This window comes from Lissotriton helveticus, chromosome 3_2 (genome assembly GCF_964261635.1).
Source record: "Lissotriton helveticus chromosome 3_2, aLisHel1.1, whole genome shotgun sequence".
Classification (NCBI taxonomy): domain Eukaryota; kingdom Metazoa; phylum Chordata; class Amphibia; order Caudata; family Salamandridae; genus Lissotriton; species Lissotriton helveticus.
Genome location: NC_136062.1, coordinates 383,947,002 through 383,960,834, shown reverse-complemented (window position 1 = coordinate 383,960,834; position 13,833 = coordinate 383,947,002). Strand labels below are relative to the sequence as shown.

The window sequence follows — 13,833 nt, the reverse complement described above, 5'->3', positions numbered from 1 at the left end:
AGCATGCAGGGTCCCACTTAGAAACTTGACTTTGTCATCCAAAAACAGACAATGCGTACCATCTACCTTCTACCTTCTCAATAGGGGATCTCCTTTCAATGCCCGTGTGTATGCTGAGGGTGACGAACTTGTGAATTGACATTGCCACTAACCCTGCCGAAGTAACAGCACGTCCTGCGGACCCGCCCGCCAGTCTCCCGCTGCTCTCCCGCTCGTATTCCAACTGGAGCGGGAGCCGCCGAGAGGAGACAGGCGAGGGGCGGGATTACAAATCCCAGCAGCCCTACTGGGGTCCGCGTCGGCGGCATCATCATCTCTGAGCGCCAGGAGGCGCATTTAAACGACGCCATCACCGGCTCGCGGGACGCCGGGCGAAGCCCGGGCTAAGGGTGGGCCCTCTGTGGCCCTCAGGGGCCTGAAGGGGACAGGACGGGCCACCCCCTCAACATCTTTTGATAAGATACCCTGTAATAAGGTAACCCATGTACCTGATGCACGGGGCATAGTCACACGTTTACTTCTTAAGGATGACTAAAGTTCCGAAAACTCCGATGGCAACAAGATCCACATCGAGATTAAAATCTGTGAGCACACCACTACCCACTATAACTGTCATAGATCTTATGCTACAAAAAACGATCAATGTAGTGGCGGACGCTATCCAGGACACAGAGAGACGTCTTTCCTTGACCCCAGATATGTGTTTTCCAAATCGGTCTGTGCACACCACTGATAATATACATATTTTGGACGACACAATTAATTCTCAGGAATCATTATTAATGCAGTCGTTTACAGATCTGCCAGGGTCGCATATTAAGGACAATACATCGAAACCCCTGCTTAAATGCCTTGCAGGGTACTCCCTGGAGAGTAGCCCTCTGGTGTCGACTAGTCAAGATAGCAATCCAAGCTGCCTGCATACATTGCCTTTAGACCTAGAGGTTCAACTAGTGGAGAGCCACATACCTGCTACTGAACTGACACCGACGATAATTCATAAATCAACAAGTAAGATTCAGTACCATAAGAAAAAACGAAAGATAAAACACTTACCGAAAAAAACCTACTGTCCATTAGGCAAATCGAAACATTCAATTAAAGATATGTGGCAGAAACTTAGACAGGAGGTAATCTTCTGCATCAACCACAACTGGGTCTTTGCCGACATCTACCCAAGACCCGGATACATCCCGAATTGAAAAGGATAACAACGTCGAGAGTATTTCGGTTAAAGATCAGACAAGGCAAACAGACCCGATATCTATAATGAAAATACCCTCTCTGAGTGAAATAGAAACTATGGTTAAATCTCTCTTACAGCCCATCAGTAAACGAATTGTCAACATAGAGAAGGCTCTAGGAAAATTCGAGAGAGCACAAAATGAAGTGTCCTCTAGCATTCTTAAATTGCTAAAAATGCCCAATATAACTTCTACCTTTGTTCCAGCAAGTACAAACCTCAAAGATAATAACACTAAAATTGTAAACAATATTAGTGCCACAACAAACAAAACTGTTAAACAGATATCATCTCAGCAACAGGGACCTCCAGGCATAACCTACCCAGTAATAACCAAACAGGTAGTGTCCAACCCACCGCAGGTAGTAGCTACACCCGCAAATAACACACATATCATACAGGTATGTGATGAAACAGATGACAGTGAATGGGCTGCGGAGGGTCACTCTCTAGAAGCAGTTATAGCAAATGCTGAGTCATTGAGGAATCCTACCTTATTAACTGCGAATATTCCTTCTAAGACAGCAGGGGTAAATCAACCTAAACCGATGACGGCAAAAAGATCTATCCATATAAATCTTCCACCTGAATCTAATGCATACACAATAGTCATGATTGGGGTCCCCAAACTGGCTGATAATAGGGGGGAGTCCTATGTGGAACTAAAAAATAAGGTCATGCAATGGCTAACCACACACAGGCCACTTCCCTCTCACATAATTGGGACCATTTCTCATGTGAAGAGAGTAGATTGGGTGGGCTCAAGATTTAAATCAACAGAGGGAGACTGCATAGTAGTCAACTTTAAATACAGACCAGTGGCGAAATTCATCGTCAACTGGAGGAGTCCCTCGACAAATAGCCTGATCCGCACGATGGGTTTAAGCTATTTCTACCCCTATAATACAAACGGGCAAAGTAAAAATATAAAACCGTATCATGGTTATGAGGGGTCTCTGGAGCCTCAAGTCCACCTACAACCATGGGCACCCCCTCTAGTTTCTAATCAGGGGACGACCTTAGACTTAGAACAGCAAAGACATGCACATTCATGGGAAGGTAGATTATATAACCACCCTCCTCAAGAAATGTATGAGAGACTGGAACCTGTACAACATACATATAAACGAGAACATGTATATCCCTACCTGTTTCAAAACCAATTTGAGATTCCAACATCAAATAGATATGATGCCCTGTACTCCTATGACTACTTAGATGAGGTGGATTGACTGACATCTGTCCTGCCCCCTAGTAATTTATCTGACCTGTCAAACTGCAAGGATCAAACTAATACAATAAGTACTGATAAACCAACAAGTACCTTAGCCCTCCCAAGAGTGGTACCAGTTACCAATACAATAGAGTCCGTAACACCTTCTCTTGAGAATTTCCCCTCACAAATTGCATCTACTTCTCCCACTCTGGAAGTGGGCAGCTCTTTTTCTACCATAGCCCATAACTTGCTATATAGTACTAGAAATCAACCAACAGCCATAATAAGTCGTTCAAACCAAAACCTGTACCCGCTACCTAACTCGACTCAAGAGCTACCGAATGATCATGATGAACTTAATATCATAAAAATCCTGTCGTGGAATATTGCAGGACTGGCCGCAAAAGTAAACGATCAGTCGTGGACGGAATTTGTTAGGAAATTTACTATACTGTGTTTCCAGGAAACGTGGCTTACAGATAACAATGTCTTCATTGAGGGGTTGCAGAGTTTCTTTGTTCCAGCAACTCCATCGTCTAGTGGCAGATCAAAAGGGGGCCTGGCAACATTCATCAGCCTCTCCCTCATCTCTCAGATTAAAACCAAACAGTTGGATAACAGGAACATTCAGATCCTGGAGATTAGGAAGGGTAAAAAAGCACTAACCTTGATTAACTTTTATAACTCAGTAACATCACTAGGAGAGTGCAATATCATCAAGCTCCACAACTACCTGCGAGACAATTTGGTAAAATCGCCACGGAATAAAATAATCACTGGTGATTTTGACGCACACATCTGTGGAAATCCGACCGAGACAACCTTGGACTCCTTGGGATGTGGAAATAGGTCAGGTCTTCATTTTGCGCACTGTCCGCGAGGTACCAACGTGAATAATTTAATAGACGACCTGAACCTGAGTGTCGCAATGACCTTGAAAGATGACTCCTTTATTTTTGCAGTACCAACCTATAAAGGCTCTGAGCGTGGCTCTTTCATAGACCATATACTTCTTTCAGTGGATCTGGCAAATTTAGCCTCAAATTTCAAAATACATGAAAGCATCTTTAGTGACCACAATCCAATCTCAGTGGAACTAGGAGAGGGTCTTTTTGAAATACGGAAAAATCAAAAGGACACGGGCGCTTTAAAATTGGTCAGCAGAAATCGCCGGTTGAAATGGTCCATGGTAAACAGTGATACTCTGTATAAGTCCGTCAAAACCAGCTGCAAACAAGAACTCAATCTTTGTGTCTCTGAGACCACACCACCTGAATCTATCATATCTGCTTTTGCTGTGGTAACTCAAAGGATCGACCAACTGCTATCTGTTCCAATAAAAGGTCCAACTGATTATCAGCCAAGATGGTTTGACCACGCTTGTTCAGCAGCTGGTCGAAATTTGAAAATGGCTCTCAAGAAAAAGCCAAGGGATTCCGCACATATTAAAATTTTGCGATCTGAATATAAATCAACCTTGACTTCTCGCAAAAAGGACATAAAAGCAAATATCTGGGAGTCTTTGCTTGACCCATCAACTCTGGGTAATAGCTCCAAGTTCTGGAGCATAATTAACAAGCCGATGTTTGATGATTCCAATGCCGTTTGCCTTGGAACTAATATACCTGAGACTGAGTGGGTCTCCCATTTTAGTTTAATCTTCAAGAGCGATGACACTCAGTTGAGTCAAGTAACTAAATTTCCAGAAGAAGCACCCCTGCAATTCACAGTCAATGAAGTCGAAAAGGGGATCCGTAGTTTGACCAGCAACAAGGCCCCGGGCCCAGATGGCCTTCCCCCTGATTTATTTAAATCAAACATCTCACTTTGGGCCCCAATCCTCACCGCGGTTGTCAATGCTGGAGTTGTAGTTGGGACCCCAAAGTCCTGGGGGGCCTCAACTATAGTACCCGTTTTTAAGAAGGGTGACAGAAGCAATGCGACTTGTTACAGGCCAATCTCCCTGATAAACTCAGTTGCCAAAGTAGTGGGAGGGATAATTTTAAATAGGCTGACCACATGGGCCAAAAACAACAATGTAATGTCGCCCGTTCAATACGGGTTTAGACCAGGGCACTCAACAATAACTCAATGCCTGAATTTATACTTAATCAGTGGCAAGTACACCTTGGCTAGAAATGGAACTCTAAATATGGCCTTTATGGACCTTTCATCGGCCTTTGATTGTGTTGATAGAAATAGACTCTGGGTTGTCCTATTAAAAATGGGGGTTGAGAAGAATTTGATTAACTTTTTAGCCGACCTCCATAGTGATACGCGAGCAAATGTTCGTTATACCAAAGACCTGAAAGTCACCAGAGATTTCAAGATAAACCAGGGGGTTAGGCAGGGCTGTATTTTAGCGCCATTTCTTTTTAATTTATATATCAATGGTCTTGAGGAGCATCTTTTAAAAACAAAAACTGATTATCCATATATAGGGAGAAAGGGCGTACCTGTTCTGCTTTACGCAGATGACGCCGTCCTTATTTCCAGAACCGCTCTAGGCCTTCAAATACTACTTGACTCTTTCTTCCTATTTATGAAATCACGGGGCCTGTGCATCAACAATACTAAATCATTTGTTATGAAGTTAGGATCTGATTCTAAAAAGTCTTACCCATTCATTGTTAATGGGGAAAAAATTCCAACAACTAAGACTTTTTCATACCTTGGTGTATTGTTTGACCACAAACTCACATGGGGTCCTGCAGTAAAAAAGAAGAAAGGTGAAATAGCAAGGACCAATGCTGCAATGATTGATTTTGCGCGTAAAATGGGAAATACACCGGTGGTTGCTATGATGAAATTATACCAAGCTAAAAGCACTGCTGTGGCTTGTTATGGGAGTGATCTTTGGGGCTTTGTCCCAGTGGGCGACCTTATAACAACTGAAAACAATTTCCTAAAACAAGTTTTATGTCTACCCAAAGGCACAGCCAATTTTTCTACTCACGAGGAACTGGGTGTGCCTTACCTAGGGGACAAGATTGCTGTAAACCCCTTGTTGTGTTGGTTAAACTGCTGGCTGAACGATGAAATACCATTTACCCAAAATATCCTTCGTGAAGCACTTAACTGGGAAGGGAAATTTAAGATACCCTGGTTAAAATATATCAGAAACTGTCTTTATGATCTGGGCCGGCTGGATCTTTTCCTAGCACCACAGCAGGTATCCAAACATGACGTAACCTATGTGAAGGACACTTTTCGGCTGAATCGACAGCTTGCTAGGGAAGAGCTAGAGCTGAAAAAGGGCAGTGTGAGGAGGCATGTTTTAACAAAATCATGCCTGCAAATTGAACCATACCTATCCTGGCCCATCTCTAGACATGAGCGCTTCCTGTTGTCCAGATTCCGCTTCGACCTATTTCATCTGATGCTAGCTGTGCCTAGTGGGGCCCACAGGGGACAAGTGTTGCCAGCTTGCGGCTGCGACAATAAGTCTCCGCAAGATCTGGCACACTTTTTATTTGTATGCTCCTATTATATGATACCACGAAAAATGTTTTTAAAACCCCTTTTTAAACAATTGAATTTTGTGCAAACAAGGCCTGCATTACTTTATCTCCAAATGCTGCACTGTGAAAGTACCTTGTTTTTATGTAATTTTTTAAAAACAGCCCTGAAATTTAGAAAAAGTATGGAAGGTTAATCGCTATTTGAATTATTCTCCCCCTGTAAATATGTCTTTGATTAATAGTATACTTATATCTGTTTTAGATATTTTATGCTCTTCTGTGATTTCTTGCCCTTGATGAACTGTCTTTTTACTACTGTTATGTATATATATGCTCTTTTATTGTACTTTTATGACTGTACTGCATACAGTCGAATAAAGGAATTTTGAATTGAATTGAATTGGGTCAATCCTATGTTCCTGACCTCTCATTACCCCCCAACTCCTTCCTGAGGCTGATGGTCTTTTGTCTCATCCCATGTTTCTGCATCTTGGTTACCCTTCTGTTGTCTTATTGACTCATTTGCCTGTTCTCCTTTCAATATTCTTCCAACGTTTGTTGGACTGGAATCCAGTACATTTTAGGTAAAAAGACCTTACTCTCTGTAAGCAAGATATGTAATGCTGCACGTACCCCAACATTTTACATGCATCTCTTATTTTATGTTTTCCACTTTTTCTGAGACTTTCTTTGTGTTTTCCAGATGGGTTATGGCAGCAGAGCCCTCCATTTGTTACAGATGTACTATGAGGGAAAGTTTCCTTGCCTTGAAGAAAAGATTATACAGAAGTCACAGGAGATATCAACCATAAGCAGCGAGGTGAGCCATATTCTGCAGTATTATGTTGTTTTATGTTTACGCTTGAGCATGGGCGAAACAATATTCTGGTGGCAGAGTTGGGACTTTTGATATGGTACTCACACATTACTGCACATGGATATTTGTAGGAAGCTGTTGGATAGTTTTACCTACATATTCCATACCTGTAGAATAGTCCCAGGCAATCAACTGGATCTGGAAGCTTCAAAGTTCTCACTTCGTCGGTAGGAGGCACTGCCTTAGTGTTGACACCGGAAGTTGCGTGAGATGGCGCCACCAAAGCCATATAGTGCCCACCCTGGCACAACAATTTCTGTTCCTCAGCAGAGAATCAGTGCTTGCTCTTCAGAGTAGAGTTGTCAGGTTCGAGGCATGTGGGCTGCTAAATTCATATCTATTGCATAGATCGCCGCCTAGTGTTGGGTCCGGATGATTGCACATTGTTGTCCTGGAAGAGTCTTCGAAGTATCACGAGATAGGTGGCTCCTCCCCTGGACTACAGTGCGCATGGGCATCGACTCCATCCCCAGATTGTTTTTTTCCGCCATTGGGTTCGGATGTGGTTTCGACGTCTCTCTGTCGGAACCGAAAACTTTGTTCTTAAGGCCAAAAGGCCTTCGTTACCTGCGTCGGTATTGTTTGCGTACGGTCTCGAGCATCCTCCGACTCTCTGAGCCGGAATTCTGCGGAGTCGAGTAGCTCTTCGGACATCGAGGCCCTCTCGTCGCAGCAAGACCCCGACGGACTTAACATGGAGCGGAGCCCGTTCAAGTTCTGCCCCGTCTGTGGATCCAAATATCCACATATCGACGTGCATCCGGTCTGTAATAAATGCCTCTCGCCGGACCACAACGAGGAAAACTGTATGGCCTGTTCGAAATTCAGGTCAAAGAAGACGCTCAAGCATCGGCGCGCGGCACGCCTCGAGGCCCAGCGAGCGGCCCCGGCACCCGACGACATATTCGACGACCCCGCTGAAGAAAGCGGTAGCCACCATCTTCAGATTTCTCCACCATCGACGGAGGTTGAGGCAGAGCCCGAAGAACAAGTCGAAGGACAGGCCCTGGACCTTGAATACGTCGAGGAGGTAGGGGATGACGACGAAGTTTATGGGGCCGCGGAAGATAGCTCGGAGGATGAGCTATGCCCCGAAGTCTACATGACTCAGGCTCAGGTCACGGGATCGCCACTCGGCCTTACCCACGACCCAGCACCGCTATCCTCGGCCCCGCCTTCTGGCCCGGCCACGGACACTCACGCGTAGCCGCCATTACACGTATCGAAACCGAAACCTTCGGATTCGACTGCACCAAAGATGGCCGACGTCCCGTCAAAATCGAAACCGAAACCATCGGAATCGACAAAATCTAAAATGGCCGTCGTCCAACAGAAAATAGCGAAGCCTGCTCCTTCCTCGACTCCGTCGACCTCCGGCCCACAAAAGTCGAAGAAGGCTGTCGAATCAACAGCGCCGCAAAAGGTGCTCAAGGACTCATCCTCTAAGAAGGATGTCCATCAAGTGGCTAGCACAGTTGCTCCGGCGCGGACCTCGAAGTCTGCTGAAACGCCTTCAGCCGCCACTGCGGCGCCTACCAGTAAGCGCACAGTCGAGTCAAAATCGACTAAAAGCCATGACCCGAAGGCAGGGGCCAGTACGCATCGGCACAAAGATACCGGATCGGCAGCAACGGCGTCGGCGCCAAAGACTGCACCTTGCCCGCGAGCCGTTAGTATCGATGATTCGTCAACGGACAACTCGTTGGCACCAAGAGACTCCGACTCTACCGAACATCGGACGTCACCTTCGACGCCCTCTGCTTCCTTCACTAAGCAGGTCACCGACTCACTCAAACGTATTCGGGACAAGGCTTTGCCATCGGCTCCCACGCCGTCGGCTCCGAAATCGGTGGACACACCGCAGAAGACCTCGGGCAAGCTTCTCTACTCTCTGCCACCTAAGGTGGCACCGAAGGCGTTTGCACCCAGATCGGTGCCGAGGATCTCTGTAACGTTGGACACTTCCACGCACGAAGCCTTGGATCGATGTCACGCCTCTGAAGACCACTCAGAGCATTATATCGATGCCCATACGGGGAAATTGACACTCCTATAAAAGGAAAATCACTTCCCATCCACTGGAATCATATGTCATTCCACTGAAAAAGAAAAGGCCGGCACAGGACATTCCAGCCCTTGTTGAACCAGTTTTGCCACCACCAAGAAGGAGTCCATCACCTTCCCCCGACCAATCAGGTGGAGAGGATGATGACCAAGATGACCAGTATAATTTCCCAGTTGACAATGACCCTGATGTTCAACTGGACTCGTATGGCGATACTGGGGATCAAAGTGGACATCAAGTGGTACAAGATCCACAGGGGTTTGGGGCACGTACATCACCAACAGAGGATTCAGCAGCGTTTAATGCTTTGTTAGAACGGGCAGCAGCAAATCATGATGTGGACATGCATGCTGACCCGGTAGAGGAGGATTTTTTGTTTGACACTTTCTCTGTCTCAGACAGGACAGTTAAAATCCTTCCTATGCTCCTATGCTCAAAGGTGTCCTGAAACATGCCCCAGAGATCTTTAAGGAACCTACCACGTATCGAAAAGAAGTACAGACCAGCACCTGGAGACCCTGCATATATTCGGGGACAGTTGCCTCTGGATTCGTTGGTGGTCGCCAATGCCCGCAAGAGGGCGAACTCCCAAACAACGGGTGAAGCTCCTCCCCCAGACAAGGAGTCGAAAGTGCTTGAGGCATCCGGCAAAAGGGTGGCTGCGCAGGCTGCCAATATCTGGCGTATTGCAAACACACAGGCGCTATTGGCACGATATGATAGGGCGCATTACGACACCCTAGAACAGCTCCTTCAACACCTCCCTGATCAGTTTAAGGAAGGGGCCGAGATGCTCATACAAGAAGGAAAGCTCATCTCCAACGCAGCAATAAAGTGTGCACTTGATGTGGCTGATACAGCGGCTAGGGGGATTAACACTAGCGTCATGTTAAGGCGACAAGCTTGGCTTCGCATATCTGGATTTAAACCCGATATCCAAACTACAATACTCAACCAGCCCGTCAATCCCGACAGACTGTTTGGTCCAGATGTTGACACCACCCTAGAGAAAATTAAAAAAGACAATGAGACTGCTAAGTCCATGGGGGCGCTTCAGTCTCAACAATTCCGGGGAAGCACTTTTCGTCGCTCAGGAGCACGTGGTGTTACCAGAGGACAGTTGGGTCAACAAACACAATTCGCGAAAAGTGGTGCACAATCCTCTTACCCCAAGCAGGGTAGAGGGGGTTACCGAGGTAACAGTGCAAAAGGCAGGGGCAGGGGGAACAACAACTCCCGTTCCTCTGCCGCAAACAAACAGTGACTCTCTGTCACTGCCCCCCGACCATCCAACACCTGTCGGGGGGAGACTCCAGCAGTTCCTGCCAGTCTGGTCGTCCATCACCACAGACAGGTGGGTGAGAAAACTTATCCAGTACGGTTATTGTTTGGAGTTAACATCCACTCCTCCCAACATTCCCCCAAGACACCGTCCTATGTCAGCAGAGCACTTGCACTTATTGCAGCAGGAAGTTGTGGTGATGCTGCAAAAAGGCGCAATCGAGCTCGTACCAGTGGAGGAGGAAGGAACAGGAGTCTATTCCCTGTACTTCCTCATCCCAAAAAAGGACGGATCCCTCAGACCCATTCTGGATCTACGCCCTCTCAACATGTATATACTGTCGGAACACTTTCACATGCTAACACTGCAGCAAATTCTTCCACTGCTAAACCAAGGGGACTTCCTAGCAACCTTGGACCTCAAGGATGCTTATTTCCACATCCCACTCCACCCATCCCACAGAAAGTACCTCAGGTTCACCATTCACAACATGCACTATCAGTTCAAAGTCCAACCCTTCGGGGTGACTACTGCCCCCAGAGTGTTTACGAAGTGTCTGGCGACAGTTGCGGCGCACCTCAGACGGCAGAACATACATGTCTACCCGTACCTAGACGACTGGCTTGTTCAAGCAAAGCCGGAACAACAGTGCGCCACGGACATGTCCCACACTATTCACCTCCTTCACAGTCTGGGGTTCTCACTAAACTACCCAAAGTCGCACCTTCAACCGGCTCATGTGCGGCAGTACTTGGGCGCGACGATAAACACCCTGACTGCTATAGCTCAGCCAAGCCCAGTCAGGATAAATTCAATTCAATCACTGATCCAGAGGTTCAGACCGCAACACTCCCTACCAGCGAGAGTGTTCATGCAGTTGATAGGCATGATGGCCTCCTGCATCTTCATAGTCCCGCACGCGAGGTTGCACATGCGTCCGCTCCAAGAATGCTTGGCAAATCAGTGGACACAGGCTCAAGGGCAACTGACAGACCTAGTGTTGGTGACCGGTCGGGCAAACAACTCTCTGCATTGGTGGAATCCACACAACCTTTGCAAGGGACGACCGTTCCAAGAGCCGGTGCCACAAATTATCCTAACGACGGACGCATCTCTCCAAGGGTGGGGAGCCCATGTGCTCCACTACACTGTGCAGGGACTGTGGTCCGCCCAGCAACAGAAGTTGCACATCAACTACCTGGAATTGATGGCAATCTTCATGGCGCTAAAGTCCTTCAAAGTACATCTGTGCAACAAGGTCGTGTTGATCCGGACAGACAACATGACAGCCATGTACTACATCCAAAAGCAAGGAGGCACTCACTCGCCACAGCTGTCTCATCTGGCTCAGAGCATGTGGAAGTGGGCCATTCAGAGGAACATTTTCCTCATGGCAGAACACCTCCCAGGCAAGGACAATCAGATGGCGGATCTGCTCAGCAGATACAGCCATCAAATGCACGAGTGGGAGATACATCCATCAGTACTCCACCCGTACTTCCAACAGTGGGGTCATCCAGAGATAGACCTGTTTGCCACAAGGGAAAACGCAAAATGCCAAAGCTTTGCCGCCAGGTTCCCTCACCCGGAATCGCAGGGGAATGCGATATGGATGAAATGGTCAGGCAAATTTGCGTACGCTTTTCCCCCAGCGCCTCTCATTCCGCTGGTGGCAAGAAAGCTAAAGCAACACTCGATGACTCTCATCCTGGTTGCTCCAACATGGGCACGCCAACCATGGTACACCACGTTTCTAGAACTTTCCGTGGTACCGCATCAAAGGTTGCGCCTCACACCCAGGCTCTTAACGCAGAACCATGGAGACATTCAGCATCCAGATCCGCAACAGCTCAACCTGGCGATCTGGCTCCTGAGGTCCTAGAGTTTGGCTACCTCAACCTGCCTCCTGAATGCATGGATATCATACGGGAGGCAAGGAAGCCCACTATCAGAGCTTGCTATGCAGCAAAATGGAAGCGGTTTGTCATTTACTGCACAAACCACAATATCAACCCGCTAGATGCATCCATTCCTAACATCATCTGCTATTTGTTACATCTCTACAAATGCAATCTGGCGTACGCTTCCATTCGGATACACTTATCCGCCATAGCGGCTTATCTCCAGAATAGGCAGCATCTCTCTGTTTTCAGGGTGCCTGCCATTAAAGCCTTCCTAGAGGGACTGAAACGAGTCATTCCTCCAAAAACACCACCAGCTCCAGTGTGGAACCTCAATGTGGTCCTCACTAGGCTGATGGGTCCACCTTTCGAGCCACTGCACTCCTGCGAAATTCAATTTCTAACATGGAAAGTGGCTTTTCTCATTGCTATTACATCGCTCAGACGTGTTAGTGAGCTGCAAGCGCTCACAATCCAAGAGCCATTCATCCAAATACATTCAAACAGGGTGGTGCTCCGCACTAACCCCAAATTCCTTCCTAAAGTGGTGTCACAGTTTCATATCAACCAAACTATTGACCTACCCGCATTCTTCCAAAACCCACAAACAGTAGCGGAAAGAATGCTTCATACATTAGACGTTAGGAGGGCGTTGATGTACTACATTGACAGAACGCAACACTTTAGGAAAACACAACAACTTTTTGTTGCCTTCTCAGCGCAGCACAAAGTCAAGTCAGTCAAGTCATAACATTTATATAGCGCACTACATACCCAGAGGGTTTCAAGGCGCTTAGGAAGGGGAGGAGGATTATTTGTCAAATATCCACGTTTTAAGCTGCTTTCTGAACGCTAGGTGATTCTGGGTGAGGCGGAGGTAAGCGGGGAGTGAGTTCCATGTTTTGGCAGCCAGGTATGAGAAGGATCTGCCTCCCATGGTGGTCTTGTTGATGCGAGGTACAGTGGCGAAGGCTTGGCTGGAAGAGCGAAGTTGTCGGGAGGGGGTGTAAAAGGACAGTCGAGAGTTGAGGCAATCTGGTCCGATGTCGTAGAGTGATTTGTGTGCGTGGGTAAGCAGTCGGAAAGTAATCCTCTTATTGACGGGTAGCCAGTGGAGGTCTTTAAGGTGACCAGAGATGTGTTCGTTGCGTGGGATGTCTAATATGAGCCTGGCTGAGGCGTTTTGGATTCGTTGTAGTTTTTTCTGGAGTTTAGCGGTGGTACCTGCGTAGAGGGTGTTTCCGTAGTCCAGTCGGCTCGTGACTAGAGCGTGGGTGACTGTTTTCCTTGTTTCGGAGGGGATCCAGCGAAATGTTTTTCTGAGCATGCGAAGAATGTTAAAGCAGGAAGAGGATACGGCGCTGACTTGTTTGTTCATTGAGATTGAAGAATCCAGGATGACGCCAAGGTTCCGTGCGTGGTCTGTCGGGATGGGTGCATTTCCGAGGGCTTCCGGCCACCAGGAGTCGTCCCATGCAGAGGGGGATTTACCTAAGATGAGGACTTCTGTTTTGTCTGAGTTCAGTTTCAGGCGGCTTTGTTTCATCCATTCGGCGACTTCTTTCATTCCTTCGTGTAGGTTAGTTTTGGCGGTGCTGGGGTCCTTGGTGAGAGATAGGATCAGTTGAGTGTCATCCGCGTAAGAGATGATGTTGAGGTTGTGTTGGCGGGCGATGGCCGCGAGGGGGCTCATGTATACGTTGAAGAGGGTGGGACTGAGTGAGGATCCTTGTGGTACGCCACAGATGACTTCGGTGGCCTCGGACTTGAAAGGTGGGAGGCGGACTC

The 13,833-nt window shown here is 47.2% G+C and overlaps 1 protein-coding gene across 2 annotated transcripts in view; it reads left to right on the top strand.

Annotated features, from left to right (window-relative positions):
* The window catches only part of NAT10 (N-acetyltransferase 10), a 150,000-nt gene that overhangs the window by 107,200 nt on the left and 28,967 nt on the right, over positions 1 to 13,833 (top strand). For both annotated transcript variants that reach the window (XM_078684254.1, XM_078684253.1), the window contains one exon: positions 6,624 to 6,740. In XM_078684254.1, coding sequence (XP_078540380.1) covers positions 6,624 to 6,740 — 117 coding nt within the window. The remainder of the gene's footprint in view (positions 1 to 6,623; positions 6,741 to 13,833) is intronic.